The sequence below is a fragment of the Myiozetetes cayanensis genome, unplaced genomic scaffold (genome assembly GCF_022539395.1).
Source record: "Myiozetetes cayanensis isolate MyiCay16 unplaced genomic scaffold, myiCay2020 scf682, whole genome shotgun sequence".
NCBI lineage: Eukaryota > Metazoa > Chordata > Aves > Passeriformes > Tyrannidae > Myiozetetes > Myiozetetes cayanensis.
The window spans coordinates 1-23,801 of NW_026087945.1; the positions used below are offsets into that span (position 1 = coordinate 1).

General features: G+C 59.7%; 1 protein-coding gene across 1 annotated transcript; it reads right to left on the minus strand.

Moving 5' to 3' along the window:
• Positions 1 to 147: 147 nt before the first annotated feature.
• Positions 148 to 18,339, minus strand: LOC126651583 (2-hydroxyacyl-CoA lyase 2-like). Its single transcript, XM_050337541.1, has 8 exons — positions 18,169 to 18,339; positions 16,142 to 16,176; positions 13,750 to 13,881; positions 10,095 to 10,296; positions 6,728 to 6,851; positions 3,152 to 3,290; positions 649 to 760; positions 148 to 179 (listed from the first exon to the last, which is right to left on the minus strand). Exons 3-7 carry the CDS (start codon positions 13,852 to 13,854, stop codon positions 668 to 670), a joined length of 663 nt encoding a protein of 220 aa, XP_050193498.1. The 5' UTR covers positions 13,855 to 13,881; positions 16,142 to 16,176; positions 18,169 to 18,339; the 3' UTR covers positions 148 to 179; positions 649 to 667.
• Positions 18,340 to 23,801: the final 5,462 nt, after the last annotated feature.

The following is a 23,801-nucleotide window of genomic DNA, read 5'->3' on the forward strand; positions in this document are numbered from 1 at the left end:
CCCAGTTTAACCCAAAATTGAGCCCTCAAACCAGCCCAGTTTAACCCCAAACTGACTCCCTAAACCAGCCCAGTTTAACCCCAAACTGAGCCCCCAAACCAGCCCAGTTTAACCAAAACTGAGGCCCTAAACCAGCCCAGTTTAACCCAAACAGGTTGTGCAGGTAGTTCTGCAGGTACCTGGAGAGGAAATTGGGGGGTGGGACCCCCCAGATGGGCTCAGCTGAGCCCCCAAACCAGCCCAGTTTAACCCAAAACTGAGCCCCAAACCAGCCCAGTTTAACCAAAACTGAGCCCCCAAACCAGCCCAGTTTAACCCCAAACTGACCCCCCAAACCAGCCCAGTTTAACCCAAACTGAGCCCCCAAAGCAGCCCAGTTTAACCCAAAACTGACCACCCAAACCAGCCCAGTTTAACCCAGCCCAGTTTAACCCAGCCCAGTTTCCCCCAGTCCAGCCCAGTTTTCCCCAGCCCAGTTTAACCCAGCCCAGTTTCCCCCAGTCCAGCCCAGTTTAACCCAGCCCAGTTTCCCCCAGTCCAGCCCAGTTTTCCCCAGCCCAGTTTAACCCAGCCCAGTTTCCCCCAGTCCAGCCCAGTTTAACCCAGCCCAGTTTCCCCCAGCCCAGCCCAGTTTCCCCCAGTTCTCACCAGTTCAGGACCTTCCCCCTCAGCCCGCGGGGGCTCCGGGCCCCCCCCAGCTCCTTCTGCACCACGTGGAAGGGGTAGAGGACGTCGATGGGGAGCTCCACGAACACAGGGCCTGCCAGAATTGGGGTGAAGTGACCCCAAAACCTCCTCAGGACCCCAGAAACCTCCTCGGGACCCCAGAAACCTCCTCAAAACCTCCTCAAAACCCCAAAAACCTCCTCAAAACCTCCTCAAAACCTCCTCAAAACCCCAAAAACCTCCTCAAAACCTCCTCAAAACCTCCTCAAAACCCCAAAACCTCCTCAAAACCTCCTCAGAACCCCAAAAACCTCCTCAGAACCCCAAAAACCTCCTCAAAACCTCCTCGGGACCCCAAAACCTCCTCAAAACCTCCTCGGGACCCCAAAAACCTCCTTGGGACCCCAAAAACCTCCTCAGAACCCCAAAACCTCCTCGGGACCCCAAAAACCTCCTAGGGACCCCAAAAACCTCCTCAAAACCTCCTCGGGACCCCAAAACCTCCTCAAAACCTCCTCAAAACCTCAAAACCTCCTCAAAAACTCCTCAGAACCCCCCAAAAATCCTAAAACCCCCAAACCTCCTCAGAACACCAAAAACCTCCTCAAAACCTCCTCAGAACCCCAAAAACCTCCTCAAAACCTCCTCAAAACCTCCTCAAAACCTCCTCAGAACCCAAAACCTCCTGAAATCCCAAAACCTCCTCAGGACCCAAAAACCTCCTCAAAATCCCAAAACCTCCTCAAAACCTCCTCAGAACCCTAAAAAACTCCTAAAAACCCCAAACCTCCTCAGAACCCCAAAAACTTCCTTGGACCCCAAAACCTCCTCAAAACCTCCTGGAACCCCAAAACCTCCTGGAATCCCAAAACCTCCTGGAACCCCCAAACCTCCTCAGAACCCCAAAACCTCCTCAGAACCCCAAAAACCTCCTAAAAACCCCGAAACCTCCTCAAAACCTCCTCAGAAACCCAAAACCTCCTCAAAACCTCCTCAAAACCTCCTCAGAACCCCAAAAACCTCCTCAAAACCTCCTCAAAACCCCAAAACCTCCTCAGAACCCCAAAACCTCCTGAAATCCCAAAACCTCCTGGAACCCCAAAACCTCCTAAAAACCCCAAAACCTCCTCGGGACCCCAGAAACCTCCTCAAAACCCCAAAAACCTCCTCAAAAACTCCTCAGAACCCCAAAAACCTCCTCAAAACCTCCTCGGGACCCCAAAAACCTCCTCAAAACCCCAAAAACCTCCTCAAAAACCCAAAACCTCCTCAAAACCTCAAAACCTCCTCAGAACCCCAAAACCTCCTCAAAATCTCCCTGGAACCCCAAAACCTTCTGGAACCCCAAAACCTCCTGGAACCCCAAAACCTCCTCAAAACCTCCTTGAAACCCCAAAACCTCCTCAAAACCTCCTCAGAACCCCAAAACCTCCTCAGAACCCCAAAGACCTCCTCAAAACCCAAAACCTCTCCCCATAGGTTTGTTTTTTGGGGTTCACCTCCCCATTCCCTCCCCATGGGGGTGTTTTTTGGGGTCCCCCCTTCATGGGGTTGGTTTTGGGGTGCCCTTCCCCCGCCTGGGTATTTTTTGGGGTCTCCCCCTTCCTCCATAGGATTGTTTTTTGGGGTCCATTCCCCCCTCCATGGGGTTGTTTTTGGGGTCCATTCCCTCCTCCATGGGGTTGTTTTTGGGGTCCCCCCGGGGGTTGTTTTTGGGGTCCCCCCCGGGGTATTTTTTGGGGTTCCCTCCCCCGGGGTATTTTTTGGGGTCCATCCCCTCCATGGGGTTGTTTTTTGGGGTCCCCCCAGAGTTGTTTTTGGGGTCCCCTCCCCTCCATGGGGTTGTTTTTGGGGTCCCCCCCGGGGTTGTTTTTGGGGTCCCCCCCCCGGGGTAATTTTTGGGTTCCCCTCCTCCATGGGGTTATTTTTGGGGTCCATTCCCCCCTCCATGGGGTTGGTTTTGGGGTGCCCTTCCCCCGCTTGGGTATTTTTTGGGGTCTCCCCCTTCTTCCATAGGGTTGTTTTTGGGGGCCCCCTCGGGGTTGTTTTTGGGGTCCATTCCCCCCTCCACAGGGTTGTTTTTGGGGTCCCCTCCATCCTCTCCCCTTGGGGTTGTTTTTTGGGTTCCCCCCTCCATGGGGTTGTTTTTGGGGTCCCCCCCGGGGTTGTTTTTGGGGTCCCCCCCATCCTCTCCCCATGGGGTTATTTTTGGGGTCCTCCCCTCCACGGGGTTGTTTTTGGGGTCCCCCCCGGGGTTATTTTTGGGTTCCCTCCCCTCCCCGGGGTATTTTTGGGGTCCCCCCCGGGGTTATTTTTGGGTTCCCCCCCTCCCCCTGGGGTTGTTTTTGGGGTCCCCCCGGGGTTGTTTTGGGGTCCCCCCTGGGGTTGTTTTTGGGGTCCCCCCCTCCCCGGGGTATTTTTGGGGTTCCCCCCAGGGTTATTTTTGGGTTCCCCCCCTCCATGGGGTTATTTTTGGGGTCCTCACCGGGGGTGCCGCTCTGGGCTGTGGCGATGGCCCCGCGCAGGGTGGGCACGATGTCCCTGACGGCCCCCACGGACACCGAGAGCTTGCACAGGGTGCGGAACAGGGACAGCTGCTCGATGTCCTGCAGAGCCCCCCGGCCCTGGGGGATAGAGACAGGATACTGGGATCAGCTGGGATCAGCTGGGATATTGGGATCAGCTGGGATCAGCTGGGATATCGGGATCAGCTGGGATCAGCTGGGATCAGCTGGGATATCGGGATCAGCTGGGATCAGCTGGGATCAGCTGGGATATCGGGATCAGCTGGGATAACAGGGACAGCTGCTCGATGTCCTGCAGAGCCCCCCGGCCCTGGGGGGAGAGAGATGGGATATTGGGATCAGCTGGGATACAGTGGGATCAGCTGGGATCAGCTGGGATCAGCTGGGATATCGGGATCAGCTGGCACAGGGTGCGGAACAGGGACAGCTGCTCGATGTCCTGCAGAGCCCCCCGGCCCTGGGGGAGAGAGACGGGATCCTGGGATCAGCTGGGATCAGCTGGGATATCGGGATCAGCTGCAGGATGCGAACAGGGACAGCTGCTCGATGTCCTGCAGAGCCCCCCGGCCCTGGGGGGATAGAGATGGGATACTGGGATCAGCTGGGATCCCAGGATACAGCCAGGATCAGCTGGGATCAGCTGGGATCAGCTGGGATATCGGGATCAGCTGGGATATCAGGATCAGCTGGGATCAGCTGGGATATCGGGATCAGCTGGGATCAGCTGGGATATCGGGATCAGCTTGCACAGGGTGCGGAACAGGGACAGCTGCTCCATGTCCTGCAGAGCCCCCCGGCCCTGGGGGACAGAGACAGGATACTGGGATCAGCCAGGCTTGGAAACACAGCCCAGGATCCTGGGATCAGCTGGGATCAGCTGGGATCAGCTGGGATATCGGGATCAGCTGGGATCAGCTGGAATAACAGGGACAGCTGCTCCATGTCCTGCAGAGCCCCCCGGCCCTGGGGGAGAGAGACAGGATCCTGGGATCAGCTGGGATCAGCTGGGATCAGCTGGGATCCTGGGATCAGCTGGGATAACAGGGACAGCTGCTCGATGTCCTGCAGAGCCCCCCGGCCCTGGGGGACACAGATGGGATACTGGGATCAGCCAGGCTTGGAAACACAGCCCAGGATCCCGGGATCAGCTGGGATCAGCTGGGATCAGCTGGGATATCGGGATCAGCCTGCACAGGGTGCGGAACAGGGACAGCTGCTCGATGTCCTGCAGAGCCCCCCGGCCCTGGGGGGATAGAGATGGGATACTGGGATCAGCTGGGATCCTGGGATACAGCCAGGATCAGCTGGGATCAGCTGGGATCAGCTGGGATATCGGGATCAGCTGGGATCAGCTGGGATATCGGGATCAGCTGGGATATTGGGATCAGCTGGGATCAGCTGGGATATTGGGATCAGCTGGGATCAGGTGGGATCAGCTGGGATATCGGGATCAGTTGGGATATCGGGATCAGCTGGGATCAGCTGGGATATCGGGATCAGCTGGGATCAGCTGGGATCAGCTGGGATATCAGGATCAGCTTGCACAGGGTGTGGAACAGGGACAGCTGCTCCATGTCCTGCAGAGCCCCCCGGCCCTGGGGGACAGAGATGGGATACTGGGATCAGCTGGGATCAGCTGGGATATTGGGATCAGCTGGGATATCGGGATCAGTTGGGATATCGGGATCAGCTTGCACAGGGTGCGGAACAGGGACAGCTGCTCCATGTCCTGCAGAGCCCCCCGGCCCTGGGGGGAGAGAGACAGGATCCTGGGATCAGCTGGGATCAGCTGGGATATTGGGATCAGCTGGGATCAGCTGGGATCAGCTGGGATATCGGGATCAGCTGGGATCAGCTGGGATCAGCTGGAATAACAGGGACAGCTGCTCCATGTCCTGCAGAGCCCCCCCTGGCCCTGGGGGACACAGATGGGATATCAGGATCAGCTGGGATATCGGGATCAGCTGGGATCAGCTGGGATAACAGGGACAGCTGCTCCATGTCCTGCAGAGCCCCCCGGCCCAAGGGGACATTGGGGACACGGCTGGGATCAGCCAGGCTGGGATCCAGCCAGGCTGGGATCAGCCAGGTTGGGATCAGCCAGGCCAGGACACACAGCCTGGGATCAGCCATCCCAGGAAATGCCTCAGGGACCACCCAGAGCAGCCCCAGACCCAAAACTGCCCTGGGAGCCCCAAACTGGGTCAGTTCAGCCCCAAACCAGCCCAGTTTAACCCAAACTGAGCCCCAAGATTGGCCCAGTTTAACCCAAAACTGAGCCCCCAAACCAGCCCAGTTTAACCCAAAACTGAGCCCCCAAACCAGCCCAGTTTAACCCCAAACTGAGCCCCCAAACCAGCCCAGTTTAACCCAAAACTGACCCCCCAAACCAGCCCAGTTTAACCCCAAACTGACCCCTAAACCAGCCCAGTTTAACCCCAAAACAGCCCCCAAACCAGCCCAGTTTAACCCCAAACTGACCCCCAAACCAGCCCAGTTTAACCCAAACTGACCCCTCAAACCAGCCCAGTTTAACCCAAAACTGAGCCCCCAAACCAGCCCAGTTTAACCCAAACTGAGCCCCCAAACCAGCCCAGTTTAACTCCAAACTGAGCCCCAAACCAGCCCAGTTTAACCCAAACTGACCCCCCAAACCAGCCCAGTTTAACCTAAACTGAGCCCCCAAACCAGCCCAGTTTAACCCCAAACTGAGCCCCAAACCAGCCCAGTTTAACTAAACTGAGCCCCAAACCAGCCAGTTTAACCCCAAACTGAGCTCCAAACCAGCCCAGTTTAACCCAAAACTGACCTCCAAACCAGCCCAGTTTAACCCAAAACTGAGCCCCCAAACCAGCCCAGTTTAACCCCAAACTGACCCCCAAACCAGCCCAGTTTAACCCCAAACTGAGCCCCCAAACCAGCCCAGTTTAACCCCAAACTGAGCCCCCAAACCAGCCCAGTTTAACCCCAAACTGAGCCCCCAAACCAGCCCAGTTTAACCCCAAACTGACCCCCCAAACCAGCCCAGTTTAACCCAAAACTGAGCCCCCAAACCAGCCCAGTTTAACCCCAAACTGAGCTCCCCTCCCACCCACCCTCGGTGTCCCCTCCCCACCCTCAGTGTCCCTCCTGGGGTTTGGTTTTTTTGGGGGTGTTTTCTGGGGGTGTTTTTAGGGGTGGTGGGTTTTTGGCGGGGGGTTTTTTGGGGAGTGTTTTTAGGGTGGGGGGTTTTTGGGGCGGTGTTTTTCTGGGGGTGTTCTTTAGGGTGGTGGGTTTTTTTGGGGGGTGTTTTCTGGGGGTGTTTTTAGGGTGGTGGGTTTTGCGGGGGTGTTTTTCTGGGGGTGTTTTTAGGGTGGTGGGTTTTTGGAGGGGGTGTTTTTCTGGGGGTGTTTTTAGGGTGGTGGGTTTTTGAGGAGGGGGTGTTTTTCTGGGGGTGTTTTTAGGGGTGGTGGGTTTTTTTGGGGGTGTTTTTCTGGGGGGTGTTTTTTAGGGGTGGTGGGTTTTTTGGAGGGGGTGTTTTTGGGGCTGTTCCCCACCTTCTGGAGCGAGGCTGCCGCCCCCAGCAGCAGCAGGGGGACTCTGCCATCTGGGCGTTCTTCACGGCCGTCACCGCGTTGGTGACCCCGGGGCCGGCGGTGACGGCGGCGACGCCGATGACACCTGGGGGGATGAGGAGAGGGGACAAAACCAGGCTGGGAGGGTCCTGGGCACCCCCTTATTGAGGGGGAGCCAAGGGGTGAGTTTGATCCAAGGTGGGGGAGGGGGGGAAACACCTTGGAAGGATCTCTGGGAGCGACAAGGTGGGTTCTGGGGTCAACGGGAGGAGAGCGAGGGGGGACACCCCAAAATCCTCCACCCACAGGGCAGGCCTTGGCCATGGGGTCACCTCATCGTCCTGACCCCACCAGAGCTCCCAAACCATCCTAAAGTGGGACAAACCCCACCCTGGAAGGACCTTGGACAACCCACAAAGTTACTGAAACCTTCTCAGGTCAACCAGGACCCCCCTAAGCTGGGACACCCCAAACCCTCCACCCTTTGGAGACGTTGGCCAAGAGGTCGTGGGGTCTTTTCCTGTCCCCAAAGAAACTCCCAAATTATCTTTAGGGGGAATAAATGGAGACAACCCCACCCTGGAAGGACCTTGGACAAGGTCCAAGAGTCGTTGAACCCTTCCCAGGTCCACCAGAACCCACCAAACTTGGACACCCCCAACTGGCAAAGGTGTTGGCCAAGGGGTCACCTCCTTGTCCTGACCCCACCAGAGCTCCCAAACCATCCTAAAGTGGGACAAACAGGGACAACCCCCCCCCGGAAGGACCTTGGACAACCCACAGAGTCGTTGAACCCTTCCCAGGTCCACCAGAACCCACCAAACTTGGACACCCCCAACTGGCAGAGGTGTTGGCCAAGGGGTCACCTCCTTGTCCTGACCCCACCAGAGCTCCCAGACCATCCTAAAGTGGGACAAACGGGGACAAACCCCACCCTGGAAGGACCTTGGACAAACCACAGAGTCCCCAAACTCTCCTTGGTTCACCAGGACCCCCCAAGCTTGGACACCCCCAACTGGCAAAGGTTTGGCCAAGGGGTCAGCTCCTTGTCCTGACCCCACCAGAGCTCCCAAACCATCCTAAAGTGGGACAAACAGGGACAAACCCCACCCTGGAAGGACCTTGGACACCCAGAAAGCCACTGAAACCTTCTCAGGTCAACCAGGACCCCCCAAGGTGGGACACCCCAAAACCCTCCACCCTTTGGAGATGTTGGCCAAGGGGTCACCTCCTCGTCCTGACCCCACCAGAGATCCCAAATTTCCTTCAGGGGGGAACAAGCAGGGACAAACCCCACCCTGGAAGGACCTTGGACACCCCAAAAAGTCGTCAAACCCTCCTTAGTCAACCAGGACCCCGTGAAGCTGGGACACCCCAAAATCCTCCACCCTTTGGAGACGTTGGCCAAGAGGTCGTGGGGTCTTTTCCTGTCCCCAAAGAAACTCCCAAATTATCTTTAGGGTGGAATAAATGGGGACAACCCCCCCCTGGAAGGACCTTGGACAACCCACAAAGTCCACTGGGGCAGGTGTTGGCCATGGGGTCACCTCCTTGTCCTGACCCCACCAGAGCTCCCAAATTTCCTTCAGGGGGGAACAAATGGGGACAAACCCCACCCTGGAAGGAATTTGGACACCCAGAAAGCCACTGAAACCTTCTCAGGTCAACCAGGACCCCCCCAAGCTGGGACACCCCAAACCCTCCACCTGCTGGGTGGGTGTTGGCCATGGGGTCACCTCCTTGTCCTGACCCCACCAGAGCTCCCAGACCATCCTAAAGTGGGACAAACAGGGACAAACCCCACCCTGGAAGGACCCTGGACAACCCACAAAGTCCCCGAACCCTCCTTGGTCAACCAGGACCCCCTGAGCTTGGACACCCCAACTGGCAAAGGTGTTGGCCATGGGGTCACCTCCTCGTCCTGACCCCACCAGAGATCCCAAACCATCCTAAAGTGGGACAAACAGGGACAAACCCCACCCTGGAAGGACCTTGGACAACCCACAAAGTCCCTGAACCTTCCTTGGTCAACCAGAACCCCCCCAAGGTGGGACACCCCAAAACCCTCCACCCATTGCAGGTGCTGGCCAAGAGGTTGTGGGGTCTTTTCCTGTCCCCAGTGAAACTCCCAAATTATCTTTAGGGGGAATAAATGAGGACAAACCCCACCCTGGAAGGACCATGGACACCCCACAAAGTTGTTGAACCCTTCCCAGGTCCACCAGAACCCACCAAACTTGGACACCCCCAACTGGCAAAGGTGTTGGCCATGGGGTCACCTCCTCGCCCTGACCCCACCAGAGCTCCCAAACCATCCTAAAGTGGGACAAACGGGGACAAACCCCACCCTGGAAGGACCTTGGACAACCCACAAAGTCCCCAAACCCTCCTTGGTCCACCAGGACCACCCAAGCTTGGACACCCCAACCGGCAAAGGTGTTGGCCAAGGGGTCACCTCATCGTCCTGACCCCACCAGAGATCCCAAACCATCCTAATGTGGGACAAATGGGGACAAACCCCACCCTGGAAGGACCTTGGACACCCACAAAGTTACTGAAACCTTCTCAGGTCAACCAGGACCCCCCAAGGGGGGGACACCCCAAAACCCTCCACCCGCTGGGCAGGTGTTGGCCATGGGGTCACCTCCTTGTCCTGACCCCACCAGAGCTCCCAAACCATCCTAAAGTGGGACAAACGGGGACAAACCCCACCCTGGAAGGACCTTGGACAACCCACAGAGTCGTTGAACCTTTCCCAGGTCCACCAGGACCCCCCGAGCTTGGACACCCCAACTGGCAAAGGTGTTGGCCAAGGGGTCACCTCCTTGTCCTGACCCCACCAGAGATCCCAAATTTCCTTCAGGGGGGAACAAGCAGGGACAAACCCCACCCTGGAAGGACCTTGGACAACCCACAAAGTCCCCAAACCCTCCTTGGTCAACCAGGACCCCCCCAAGGGTGGGACACCCCAAAACCCTCCACCCTTTGGAGATGTTGGCCATGGGGTCACCTCCTCGCCTTGACCCCACCAGAGCTCCCAAACCATCCTAAAGTGGGACAAATGGGGACAAACCCCACCCTGGAAGGACCTTGGACACCCACAAAGTTACTGAACCCTCTTCGTTCAACCAGGACCCCCCCAAAGGTGGGACACCCCAAAACCCTCCACCCTTTGGAGATGTTGGCCAAGGGGTCACCTCCTTGTCCTGACCCCACCAGAGCTCCCAAACCATCCTAAAGTGGGACAATCAGGGACAAACCCCACCCTGGAAGGACCTTGGAGACCCCACAAGGTCCCTGAACCCCCAAAGCCCCCCCAAACCCCCCCCAGCAGGGTCGGGGCCCTCACCGGAGAGCCGGGACACGGCGTCGGCGGCGAAGACGGCGGTGGCCTCGTGCCTGGTGTCCACCACGCGGATCCCGAGCTTCTCACAGGCCACCAGCACGGGGGAGATGTGACCCCCCGGCAGAGCGAACAGGAACCGCACCCCGTGCGCCCGCAGCACCTCGGCCACCAGCTCCCCCCCGTGCCGGGGGCTGCCCGGGTCAGCCTGGGACAGGGGGGACAGGGGGGTCACCAGGGGGTCACCAGGGGGTCATTGACCCCTGGGGACAGTGACAGAGCCCCCTGAGGGGTCACCAACCCCTGGGGACAGTGACAGAACCCCCTGAGGGGTCACCAAACCCCTGGGGACAGTGACAGAACCCCCCCTGTCCCCCATGTCCCACCAGCTCCCCCCCGTGCCGGGGGCTGCCGGGGTCAGCCTGGGGACAGGGGGGACAGGGGGGTCACCAGGGGGTCACCAGGGGGTCATTGACCCCTGGACACAGTGACAGAGCCCCCCAACCCCTGGGGACAGTGACAGAACCCCCTGAGGGGTCACCAACCCTGGGGACAGTCACAGAGCCCCCCCTGACCCCAATGTCCCACCAGCTCCCCCCCGTGCCGGGGGCTGCCGGGGTCAGCCTGGGACAGGGGGGGACAGGGGGGTCACCAGGGGGTCACCAACCCTGGGGACAGTCACAGAGCCCCCCCTGACCCCAGTGTCCCACCAGCTCCCCCCCGTGCCGGGGGCTGCCGGGGTCAGCCTGGGACAGGGGGGGACAGGGGGGTCACCAGGGGGTCATTGACCCCTGGGGACAGTGACAGAGCCCCCCAACCCCTGGGGACAGTGACAGAACCTCCCCCATCCCCAATGTCCCACCAGCTCCCCCCCGTGCCGGGGGCTGCTGGGGCCAGCCTGGGACAGGGGGGGACAGGGGGGTCACCAGGGGGTCACCAGAGCCCCCCATGACCCTCAGGGGGGTCACCAACCCCTGGGGACAGTGACAGAGCTCCCCAACCCCTGGGGACAGTGACAGAGCTCCCCAACCCCTGGGGACAGTGACAGAACCCCCCCCATCCCCAATGTCCCACCAGCTCCCCCCCGTGCCGGGGGCTGCCGGGGTCAGCCTGGGACAGGGGGGTCACCAGGGGGTCATTGACCCCTGGACACAGTGACAGAACCCCTTGAGGGGTCACCAACCCCTGGGGACAGTGACAGAGACCCCCAACCCCTGGGGACAGTGACAGAACCCCCTGAGGGGTCACCAAACCCCTGGGGACAGTGACAGAACCCCCCTGTACCCAATGTCCCACCAGCTCCCCCCCGTGCCGGGGGCTGCCCGGGTCAGCCTGGGGACAGGGGGGGACAGGGGGTCACCAGGGGGTCACAAAACCTCTGGGGACAGTGACAGAGCCTCCCCCATCCCCAATGTCCCACCAGCTCCCCACTGTGCCGGGGGCTGCCGGGGTCAGCCTGGGACAGGGGGGACAGGGGGGACAGGGGGGTCACCAGGGGGTCACCAGGGGGTCACCAGGGGGTCATTGACCCCTGGGGACAGTGACAGAACCTCCCCCATCCCCAGTGTCCCACCAGCTCCCCCCCGTGCCGGGGGCTGCCCGGGTCAGCCTGGGGACAGGGGGGACAGGGGGGTCACCAGGGGGTCATTGACCCCTTGGGGACAGTGACAGAACCCCTTGAGGGGTCACCAACCCCTGGGGACAGTGACAGAGCCCCCCCTGTCCCCAGTGTCCCACCAGCTCCCCCCCGTGCCGGGGGCTGCCCGGGTCAGCCTGGGACAGGGGGGGACAGGGGGGTCACCAGGGGGTCACCAAACCCTTGGGGACAGTGACAGAACCCCCCTGACCCCAATGTCCCACCAGCTCCCCACCGTGCCGGGGGCTGCTGGGGTCAGCCTGGGGACAGGGGGGTCACCAGGGGGTCACCAGGGGGTCACCAAACCCCTGGGGACAGTGACAGAACCCCCTGAGGGGTCACAAAACCCTTGGGGACAGTGACAGAACCCCCCTGTCCCCAGTGTCCCACCAGCTCCCCACCGTGCCAGGGGCTGCCGGGGTCAGCCTGGGGACAGGGGGGTCACCAGGGGGGTCACCAACCCTTGGGGACAGTGACAGAGCCCCCCAACCCCTGGGGACAGTGACAGAGGCCCCCAACCCTTGGGGACAGTGATAGAATGCCCCCTGTCCCCAATGTCCCACAAGCTCCCCACTGTGCCGGGGGCTGCCGGGGTCAGCCTGGGGACAGGGGGGTCACCAGGGGTCACCAGGGGGTCACCAGGGGGTCACCAAACCCCTGGGGACAGTGACAGAACCCCCTGAGGGGTCACCAACCCCCTGGGGACAGTGACAGAACCCCCCTGTCCCCAGTGATCCCACCAGCTCCCTCTGGTGTCCCTGCTGCCCCCCTGGTGTCCCCGGTGTCCCCAATGCCCCCTCAGTGCTCAGACCTTGTGGCACAGCCGGTAGAGGAGCCCCAAGTGTCCCCCTGTCCCCAATGTCCCCCAGTGTCCCCCCAGTGTCCCCAATGTCCCCCCAGTGTCCCCCCAGTGTCCCCAATATCCCCAATGTCCCCAGGTGCCCCCCTGTCCCCAATGTCCCCCCAGTGTTCCCCCGGTGTCCCCAATGTCCCCAGTGTCCCCCAGTGTCCCCCAGTGTCCCCCCTGTCCCCAATATCCCCCAGTGTCCCCAGTGTCCCCAGACCTTGTGGCACAGCCGGTAGAGGAGCCCCAGATGCCCCCTGTCCCCAGTGTCCCCCAGTGTCCCCCCAGTGTCCCCAGTGTCCCCAGTGTCCCCAGACCTTGTGGCACAGCCGGTAGAGGAGCCCCAGGTGTCCCCCTGTCCCCAATGTCCCCCCAGTGTCCCCAGTGTCCCCAGTGTCCCCAATGTCCCCCCAGTGTCCCCCTGTCCCCAATGTCCCCCAGTGTCCCCAGTGTCCCCAATGTCCCCAATGTCCCCCAGTGTCCCCAGTGTCCCCCCTGTCCCCAGACCTTGTGGCACAGCCGGTAGAGGAGCCCCAGGTGCCCCCCATGTCCCCAATGTCCCCCCAGTGTCCCCAATGTCCCCAATGTCCCCAGTGTCCCCAATGTCCCCAGTGTCCCCCAGTGTCCCCAGTGTCCCCAGTGTCCCCAATGTCCCAAAAGTCCCCAGTGTCCCCAGACCTTGTGGCACAGCCGGTAGAGGAGCCCCAGGTGCCCCCCTGTCCCCAATGTCCCCCCAGTGTCCCCAGTGTCCCCAGTGTCCCCTCAGTGTCCCCAATGTCCTCAATGTCCTCCCAATGTCCCCAATGTCCCCAATGTCCCCAGTGTCCCCAGTGTCCCCAATGTCCCCCCAGTGTCCCCAGTGTCCCCAGACCTTGTAGCACAGCCGGTAGAGGAGCCCCAGGTGCCCCCCTGTCCCCAGTGTCCCCCCAGTGTCCCCAGTGTCCCCAATGTCCCCCCAGTGTCCCCAGTGTCCCCAGTGTCCCCAGTGTCCCCAATGTCCCCCCAGTGTCCCCAGTGTCCCCTGTCCCCAATGTCCCCCCAGTGTCCCCAGTGTCCCCCCTGTCCCCAGACCTTGTGGCAGAGCCGGTAGAGGAGCCCCAGGTGCCCCCCTGTCCCCAATGTCCCCCCAGTGTCCCCCCAGTGTCCCCCCAGTGTCCCCAGTGTCCCCAGTGTCCCCAGACCTTGTGGCACAGCCGGTAGAGCAGCCCCAGGTGCCAGGCCAGCCCCAGCAGCGCCGCGGCCACGAGGCCGGCACAGGCACAGCCCAGCCCAGCCAGCAGCTCCATCCCACTCCGGGAACCGGGACACCACACCTGGAACGGGAGAAAGACACCAGGAATGGGATCAACCACACCTGGAACGGGAGAAATGACACTGGGAACTGGGACACCACACCTGGAATGGGAGAAACACACCGGGAATGGGATCAACCACACCTGGAACGGGAGAAATGACACCGGGAATGGGATAAACGGCATCTGGAATGGGAGAAATGACACCGGGAATGGGATAAATGACATCAGGAATGGGATAAACGGCATCAGGAATGGGATAAATGACATCAGGAATGGGATAAATGGCACTGGAATGGGATAACAAACATCAGGAATGGGATGCGACACCGGGAATGGGACAACGGCACTGGAATGGGACAAACGACACCAATAAATGGCACTGGAGTGGGATAAATGACATCAGGAATGGGATAAATGACATCAGGAATGGGATAAACGGCACTGGAATGGGATAAATGACATCAGGAATGGGATAAATGGCACTGGAATGGGATAAATGACATCAGGAATGGGATAAATGGCACCGGGAATGGGATAAATGACATCTGGAATGGGATAAACGGCACTGGAATGGGATAAATGACATCAGGAATGGGATAAACGGCACTGGGAACCGGGACACTGAACCTGGAACGGGATAAACGACAGCTGGAATGGGAGAAACGGGATAAATGGCACCGGGAATGGGATAAATGGGATAAACAGCACCAGTAATGGGAGAAATGACACTGGGAACGGGATAAATGGGATAAACAGCACCAGGAATGGGATCAACAACACCTGGAACAGGAGAAATGACATCAGGAATGGGATAAATGGCACTGGAAATGGGATGAACAGGATAAACGGCACTGGGAATGGGATAAACGGCACTGGAATGGGATAAATGACATCAGGAATGGGATAAACGACATCAGAAATGGGATAAATGGGATAAATGGCACTGGGAACGGGATACACGGCACCTGGAATGGGATAAACACATAAGGAATGGGATAAATGGGATAAATGGCACCTGGAATGGGATAAATGACATCAGGAATGGGAGAAACGACACTGGGAATGGGATAAATGGGATAAACAACACCGGGAATGGGATAAATGGGATAAATGACACTGGGAATGGGAGAAATGACATCAGGAAATGGGATAAATGGGATAAACAGCATCGGGAACGGGATACACGGTACCTGGAATGGGATAAACGACATCAGGAATGGGATAAATGGGATAAACAGCACCAGGAATGGGATAAATGGCACTGGAAATGGGATAAATGACATTAGGAATGGGAGAAATGACACTGGAAATGGGATAAATTACATTGGGAATGGGATAAATGACATTGGGAATGGGATAAACGGGGTAAACGACACCAGGAATGGGATAAATTGCACCTGGAACGGGATAAACAACACTGGGAATGGGATAAACAGCACCTGGAACGGGAGGAATGGGATAAACGACACCGGGAATGGGATAAATGGGATAAACAGCACCAGGAATGGGAGAAACTTATTTTCTCTGAACCCCATTAAATTGAACCCAGTTTAACTGGGCCTGGTGAACTAAACCCAGTTCACTCTCCCAGTTTAATCAAACCCAGTTTAACTGGGCCTGGTGAACTAAACCCAGTTCAGTTTAATCAAACCCAGTTTAATCAAACCCAGTTCACTCTCCCAGTTTAATTGAACCCAGTTTAACTGGGCCTGGTGAACTAAACCCAGTTCACTCTCCCAGTTTAATCAAACCCAGTTTAATTGAACCCAGTTCACTCTCCCAGTTTAATCAAACCCAGTTTAATCAAACCCAGTTCACTCTCCCAGTTTAATCAAACCCAGTTTAATCAAACCCAGTTTAATCAAACCCAGTTTAATCAAACCCAGTTCACTCTCCCAGTTCAATCGAAGCCAGGTTTAATCCCAGTTAAACCGGTCCCAGTTTAACCAAGCCCGGTCTAACCGGGTTCCCGCCCCCCAGGCCAGCGCCGGCGCCGGCCCCGCCCACCTCATTTGCATAATGAGCCCTAACGAGGCGTCCCAAACGCAATCCCTGCCCCGGGGGCGGATCCCAAACCCTTCCCGATCATCCCAAGCATTCCCGGCTCCCCCTTCCCGCCCCGCCCCGGAATTCCTGCCCCGAATTCCTGCCCCGAATTCCTCCCTTTGGGCCCTTAAACCCGAGGGCAACCGGGGCAAAAAAAAACCCACCCAAAAAAACCCTGGAATTGGGCAAAACCGCCCCGTTTGGGGATACTTTGGGGGGGCGGGGTCGGTACCTGCTGGTGGCGGTGACACGAGGTGACAACGGGCCCTGGGACAGCGACGGGGACAAGCTCAGGCCTGGCTCTGTGCCCCACTTTGGAGGCTCTGCTGGGTCGGTGTCCCCTCTGTCCCCAAGGCCACCCCCCTGTCCCTGACCGTCCCCCCCGTGTCCCCAAAGCCACGCCAGTCCCTAAAGCCATCCCCGGTCTCTGATTGTCCTCCCTGTCCCCAAAGCCACGCCAGTCCCTAAAGCCACCCCCGGTCTCTGATTGTCCCCCTGTCCCCGATCGTCCCCCCGTGTCCCCAAAGCCACCCCGGTCTCTGATTGTCCCCCATGTCCCCAAAGCCACGCCAGTCCCTAAAGCCATCCCTGGTCTCTGATTGTCCCCCAAGGCCACCCCACTATCCCCGACCGTCCCCCCGTGTCCCCAAAGCCACCCCGGTCTCTGATTGCCCCTTCAGTCCCCCAAGGCCACCCTGTCCCTGACTGTCCCCCCCGTGTCCCCAAAGCCACCCCCGGTCTCTGATTGTTCCCCCTGTCCCCGATCGTCCCCCCATGTCCCCAAAGCCACGCCAGTCTCTGATTGTCCCCCTGTCCCCGATCGTCCCCCATGTCCCCAAAGCCACCCCCGGTCTCTGATTGTCCCCCTGTCCCCAAACGTCCCCCCATGTCCCCAAAGCCACCCCCAGTCTCTGATTGTCCCCCCGTCCCCAAAGCCATCCCCGGTCTCTGATAGCCCCTTCAGTCCCCCAAGGCCACCCTGTCCCTGACTGTCCCCCCGTGTCCCCAAAGCCACCCCAGTCTCTGATTGTCCCCAAGGCCCCCCACTCGCCGTGTCCTCGCTGTCACCGTGTCCCCTCCCCCTCCCTGTGACACCCCAGGGACCCCCAACCCCCTTCCTGCCCCCGTGTCTCCCCCCAGTCCCTGAGGACCTCCCCCTTTCCCCCGCGGTGTCCTCCTGTCCCACGACCCCTCCTGAGACCCCCGGCGTCCCCGTGTTTTGGGAACCCTTTGAACACCCCCACACTGCTCCACGACCCCCGAGACACCCCCCAGTGCCCAGGGACCCTTCCCCAGCGTGTCCCCCTGTCCCACGACCCCCAGTGCCCAGGGACCCCTACCCCGCGTGTCCTCCTGTCCCACGACCCCCGAGACCCCCCTAGTGCACAGGGACCCTCCCCCGTGTGTCCTCCTGTCCCGCGACCCCACGGGACCCCCCCAGTGCCCAGGGACCCCTCCCCTGTGTGTCCCCCTGTCCCACGACCCTCACTGGGACCCCCAGTGCCCAGGGACCCTTCCCCCGCGTGTCCCCTCGTCCCACGACCCCAGGACCCCCTATTCCCGTGACGCCCCCCAGTGCCCGTGAACCCCCGGGACCCCCTTCCTCTCATGACGGACCCCCTGGGTGTCCCCCTGTCCCACGAACTCCCAGTGGGACGCCCCCAGTGCCTCCGGACCCCCGGGCTGTCCAGGTGTCCCACGACGCCCTGAGGACCCCTGAGACACCGCCCGTGTCCTGGGACCTCCCCAGAGTCTCCCGCGTGTCTCACGACCCCCCGAGACCCCCTTGTTCCTGTGTCCCCCTCCCACTGCCCGGGACCCACCCAGGGTCTCCTCCGTGTCCCTCGACCCCTCCCCCAGTGTTTTGGGACCCCTCCCGCCCCCCCATTGCCGGGGACCCCCAGTGTTTTGGGACCCCTCCCACTACTGAGGCCCCCCAGTATTTGGGACCCCCTTCCCCCCTCCCACTGACCGGGACGCTCCCGGGTCTCCTCCGTGTCCTCGACCCCTCCCCAGCGTTTTGGGACCCCTCCCCCCTCCCATTGCCGGGGACCCCCAGTGTTTTGGGACCCCCTCTCACTTCCCAGGACCCCCAGTGTTTGGGACCCCCCACTGCCCGGGACCCCCCCAGAATTTTGGGACCCCCCCCCTCACCTTTCCCTTCCCCTCCCGGAAGTCCCGCGCGCCGCTTTGGCCCCGCCCACACCTGGCGGCCACACCCACGCAAGCCCCGCCCCTCCGACCACGCCCACCACCCACCGGGGTCACGTGATGCGCCCCCTTCGGCCCCGCGCCGTCCTCGCCTGGTGGCGCTTGCTATGACGTCATCATCCTGCGCCCCGCTCGTTTGGGAGGGCGGTGCTGATTGGTGGAGAGTGGTAAGGGGGCGTGGTCTCTTCAGGCTATGAATGAGTGGGCGGGGAGAGGGGCGGGGTCATCTGAAAGGGGCGTGGTCATGAAGGGCGGAGGGTGGGGCCTGTCAGGGGAGCCCCAAATTTGAGCCCCCAACTCTCGTTTGGGGCGGGGAGGCTTCGTGGAGGGGCCCTTGGGGGTCCCGCTTTGGGAGCTTCCTGGGAGGGCCCTTTGAGAGGGTCTCACTCGGGGGTCACATTTGGAGGGCTTCACATTTGGGGGTCACATTTTGGGGTCTCACTCGGGGGGTCACACTTTGGGAGGGGGGTTCACATTTGGGGTGTCCCTCGAGGGGGGTCATATTTTGGGGTGTCACTCGGGGGGTCACATTTTGGGAGGGTTCACATTTGGGGTGTCCCTCGGGGAGGCGTCACATTTTGGGGGGGTTTCACATTTGGGAGGTCACATTTTGGAGGGGAGGTTCACATTTGGGGTGTCACATTTTGGGGGCTTCACATTTGAGGTGTCACTCAGGGGGTCACATTTTGGGGGCTTCACATTTGGGGTGTCACTCGGGGGTCACATTTGGGGGTTCACATTTGGGGGTCACATTTTGGGGAGGGTTCACATTTGGGGTGTCACTCGGGGGTCACATTTGGGGGTTCACATTTGGGGGTCACATTTTGGGAGGGTTCACATTTGGGGTGTCCTCGAGGGGGTCACATTTTGGGGGTCGCATTTGGGGTGTCACATTTTGGGGTTCACATTTGGGGTGTCCTCGAGGGGTCACATTTTGGGGGTCGCATTTGGGGTATCACATTTTGGGGGTTCACATTTGGGGGTCACTCAGGGGGTCACATTTTGGGGCGTCGCATTTTGGGGGTTCACATTTTGGGGTCTTACTCGGGGGATCACATTTTGGGGGCTTCACATTTGGGGGTCACATTTTGGGGGGTCACATTTGGGGGTTACTCGGGGGTCATATTTTGGGGGTTTTCACATTTGGGGTGTCACATTTTGGGGTCTCACTCGGGGGTCACATTTGGGGGGCTTCACATTTGGGGTGTCCCTCGAGGGGGTCACATTTTGGGGGTCGCATTTGGGGGGTCACATTTTGGGGTGTCACTCGGGAGGTCACATTTTGGGGGGTCGCATTTGGGAGGTCACATTTTGGGGGTCTCACATTCGGGGTGTCACTTGGGGGTCAAATTTTGGAGGGGAGCTTCACATTTGGGGGTCACATTTTGGGGGTTCACATTTGGGAGGTCACATTTTGGGGGGCTTCATATTTCAGGGTGCCACTCGGGGTGTCACATTTTGGGGGCTTCACATTTGGGGTGTCACATTTTGGGGGCGCTTCACACTTGGGGGGTCACATTTTGGGGTCTCACTCGGGGGATCACATTTGGGGGGCTTCACATTTGGGGTGTCCTCGGGAGGGGTCACATTTTGGGGGGCTTCACATTTGGGGTATCACATTTTGGGGGTTCACATTTGGGGGTTACTCGGGACGGCGTCACATTTTGGGGGTCACATTTGGGAGGTCACATTTTTGGGGGTTCACATTTGGGGGTCACTCGGGGATCACATTTTGGGAGGGGTTTCACATTTGGGGTGTCACATTTTGGGGGCTTCACATTTGGGAGGTCACATTTTGGGGGGTTTTCACATTTGAGGTGTCACATTTTGGGGTCTCATTCGTGGGGGTCACATTTTGGGGGTTCACATTTGGGGTCTCACTCGGGGTCATATTTTGGGGTGTCACTCGAGGGGTCACATTTTGGGAGGGTTCACATTTGGGGTGTCCCTCGGGGAGGCGTCACATTTTGGGGTTTCACATTTGGGGTGTCACATTTGGGGGGCTTCATATTTCGGGTGCCACTGGGGGTCACATTTGGGGGCTTCATTTGGGGTGTCACTCGGGAGTCATTTGGGGGTTCACATTTGGGGGTCACATTTTGGGGAGGCGTTCACATTTGGGGTGTCCCTCGAGGGGGTCATCTTTGGGGAGCCGCATTTGGGGTATCACATTTTGGGGGGTTCACATTTCGGGGGTTACTCGGGGTGTCATATTTTGGGGGTCTCATTCGTGGCTCACATTGGGGTTCACATTTGGGGTCTCACTCGGGGGTCATATTTTGGGTGTCACTGGGGGTCACATTTTGGGAGGGGTTCACATTTAAAACCTCGGGGAGGCGTCATTTGGGGGTTTCACTGGGGTGTCACATTTGGGGGCTTCATATTTCGGGTGGGAGGTCACATTTTGGGGTGTCACTCGGGGGAGTCACATTTTGGGGAGTCGCATTTGGGGAGGTCATATTTTGGGAGGGGTTCACATTCAGGGGTGTCACTTGGGGAGTCAAATTTTGGAGGAGCTTCACATTTGGGAGTCACATTTTGGGGGGTTCACATTTGGGAGTCACATTTTGGGAGGCTTCATATTTCAGGTGCCACTCGGGAGTGTCACATTTTGGGGAGCTTCACATTTGGGGTGTCACATTTTGAGGGCCTTCACATTGGGAGTCACATTTTGGGGTCTCACTCGGGGGATCACATTTGGGGAGGCTTCACATTTGGGGTGTCCCTCGGGAGAGGTCACATTTTGGGAGGCTTCACATTTGGGGTATCACATTTTGGGGGTTCACATTTGGGGGTTACTCGGGACGGCGTCACATTTTGGGGGTCACATTTGGGAGGTCACATTTTGGGGGTTCACATTTGGGGGTCACTCAGGGGATCACATTTTGGGAGGGGTTTCACATTTGGGGTGTCACATTTTGGGGGGCTTCACATTTGGGAGGTCACATTTTGGGGGTTTTTCACATTTGAGGTGTCACATTTTGGGGTCTCATTCGTGGGGGTCACATTTGTGGGGTTCACATTTGGGGTCTCACTCGGGGGTCATATTTTGGGGTGTCACTCGGGGTCACATTTTGGGAGGGTTCACATTTGGGGTGTCCCTCGGGGAGGCGTCACATTTTGGGGGTTTCACATTTGGGGTGTCACATTTTGGGGGCTTCATATTTCGGGTGCCACTCGGGGAGTCACATTTGGGGGCTTCACATTTGGGGTGTCACTCGGGGTCACATTTGGGGGTTCACATTTGGGGGTCACATTTTGGGGAGGGTTCACATTTGGGGTGTCCCTCGAGGGGGTCATATTTTGGGGGGTCGCATTTGGGGTATCACATTTTGGGGGGTTCACATTTGGGGGGTTACTCGGGGTGTCATATTTTGGGGGAGTCGCATTTGGGGGTCACATTTTGGGGGGTTCACATTTGGGGGTTAGTCAGGGGTGTCATATTTTGGGGGTTTTCACATTTGGGGTGTCACATTTGGGGGTCTCACTCAGGGGGTCACATTTTGGGAGGGGTTCACATTTGGGGTGTCCTCGAGGGTCACATTTTGGGGGTCGCATTTGGGGGTCACATTTTGGGGGCTTCACATTTGGGGTGTCCCTCGGGAGGCGTCACATTTTGGGGGTTTCACATTTGGGAGGTCCCATTTTGGGGGCTTCATATTTGGGGTGCCACTCAGGGGGTGTCACATTTTTTGGGGAGGGCTTCACATTTGGGGGTCACATTTTGGGAGGGGTTCACATTTGGGGTGTCACTCGGGGGTCACATTTGGGGGCTTCACATTTGGGGGTTAGTCGGAGGTGTCATATTTTGGGGGTTTCACATTTGGGGTGTCACATTTTGGGGTCTCACTCGGGAGTCACATTTTGGGGGTTCACATTTTGGGGTCTTACTCAGGGGAATCACATTTTGGGGGGCTTCACATTTGGGGGTCACATTTTGGGGGGTTCACATTTGGGGTGTCCCTCGGGGGTCAAATTTTGGAGGGGCTTCACATTTCAGGGTCACATTTTGGGAGGGGCTTCACATTTGGGGGTCGCATTTTGGGGGTTCACATTTGGGGTGTCACATTTTGGGGGCTTCATATTTCGGGTGCCACTCGAGGGGTGTCACATTTGGGGGGGTTTCACATTTGGGGTGCCACTCAGGGGTCTCCCACTGGGGTCCCCCTTTGAGGAGCTTCCCATGGGGGTGGGGGCTTTCTTTGGGATCCCACTCAGGAGGATTCCATTTTGGGAGGGTTTCATATTGGGGGTTCCATTTTGGGAGGTTTCACTGGGGTCCCCATTTTGGGAGTCTTTCCATTGGGGTCCCCATTTTGGGGTCCCACTCAGGGTGTCCCGTAGAGGTCCCATTTTTGGGGTCTCTCCCCAATCCCAAGGGACAGTCACGCCTCTCCGGGAGCCCCCAGGAGTCCGGGAATCTTCTCCCGTCCCCCACCCCCACCCCCGTGTCGTGTCCCCCACCCCACCCCCTCCCAAACCCTTCCCGGTCCCGGGGTCAAAAATTCCCTCCCAGCTCCGCGCAGGAAACTCCGGGAATCCGTCACGGCCGGGAGGCGAAATCCCCGTGGGGGGAAAAGGGACACGAGTGGGGGAGGGGGGGACGGGGACACTTCCTCCTCCGCCGTGACGTCACCGGTGTCCCCAGGGCTCCCCCCACCCCCGGGGCCGCCGGTTCCTCCCCGGTGTGTCCCCACCCCTGGGGCCGGGCTGTCCCCTCCCCTCCCCGAGTGCCACCCGGTCCCCCCTCGCTGTCCCTCCGGTCCCCTCTGGTGTCCCTCTGTCCCTCCCCGGTGTCCCTCTGTCCCTCCCCGGTGTCCCTCTGTCCCTCCCCGGTGTCGCTCTGTCCCTTCCCGCCGCCGTCATCGTCCCCGCCGGTGCCACCGGAGCTCCCCCGGTTCCCCCCCCGTCCCTTCACGGTCCCTCCGTTCCCCCCGGGGTCCCCTCCCCGGTGTCACCCTGGTCCCCCCCTGGTCCCCTCAGGGTCTCCCCTGATCCCCTCGGTGTCACCCTGGTCCCCTCGGGGTCGCCCAGTCCCTCCCCGGCTCCAGCCGGTCACCCGTGACCCCTCCTCGGTGTCCCCCGGTGTCACCCTCCCCTTCCCGGTCCCTCCCCGTGTCCCCAGCTCTCCTTGTCCCCTCCCTGTCCCCTCCCCGCTGCCCCAGGCCCTCCTTTGTCCTCCCCGTTCCCTTCATCCCCTCCCAGTTGTCCCCAGCCCCTCCTCGGTCCGTCCCTTTGGTCCCCAGCCCCTCCCGATCCCCTCCTGGTCCTCTCCCGCTGTCCCCGTCCCCTCCCATGTCCCCGTCCCTCCCCGCTGTCCCCCGTCCCTCCCCGTCCCTCTCCCGTCCCTCCCCCTGTCCCCGTCCCTCCCCGCTGTCCCACGTCCCTCCCTGTCCCTCCCCGTCCTCCCCTGTCCCCGTCCCCTCCCCTGTCCCCTCCCCCGCTGTCCTCCCATCCCTCCCGATCCCTCCCCTGTCCCAGTCCCCTCCCCGTCTCCCTCCCCCTGTCCCCCGTCCCCTCCCCCGCTGTCCCCGTCCCCTCCCCTGTCCCCTCCCCGTCCCTCTCCCCTGTCCCCGTCCCCTCCCCGTCCCCTCCCCGCTGTCCCCATCCCCTCCCCGTCCCTCCCCCGTCCCTCCCGTCCCCTCCCCTCTTGTCCCCATCCCTCCCCGTCCCACCTTGTC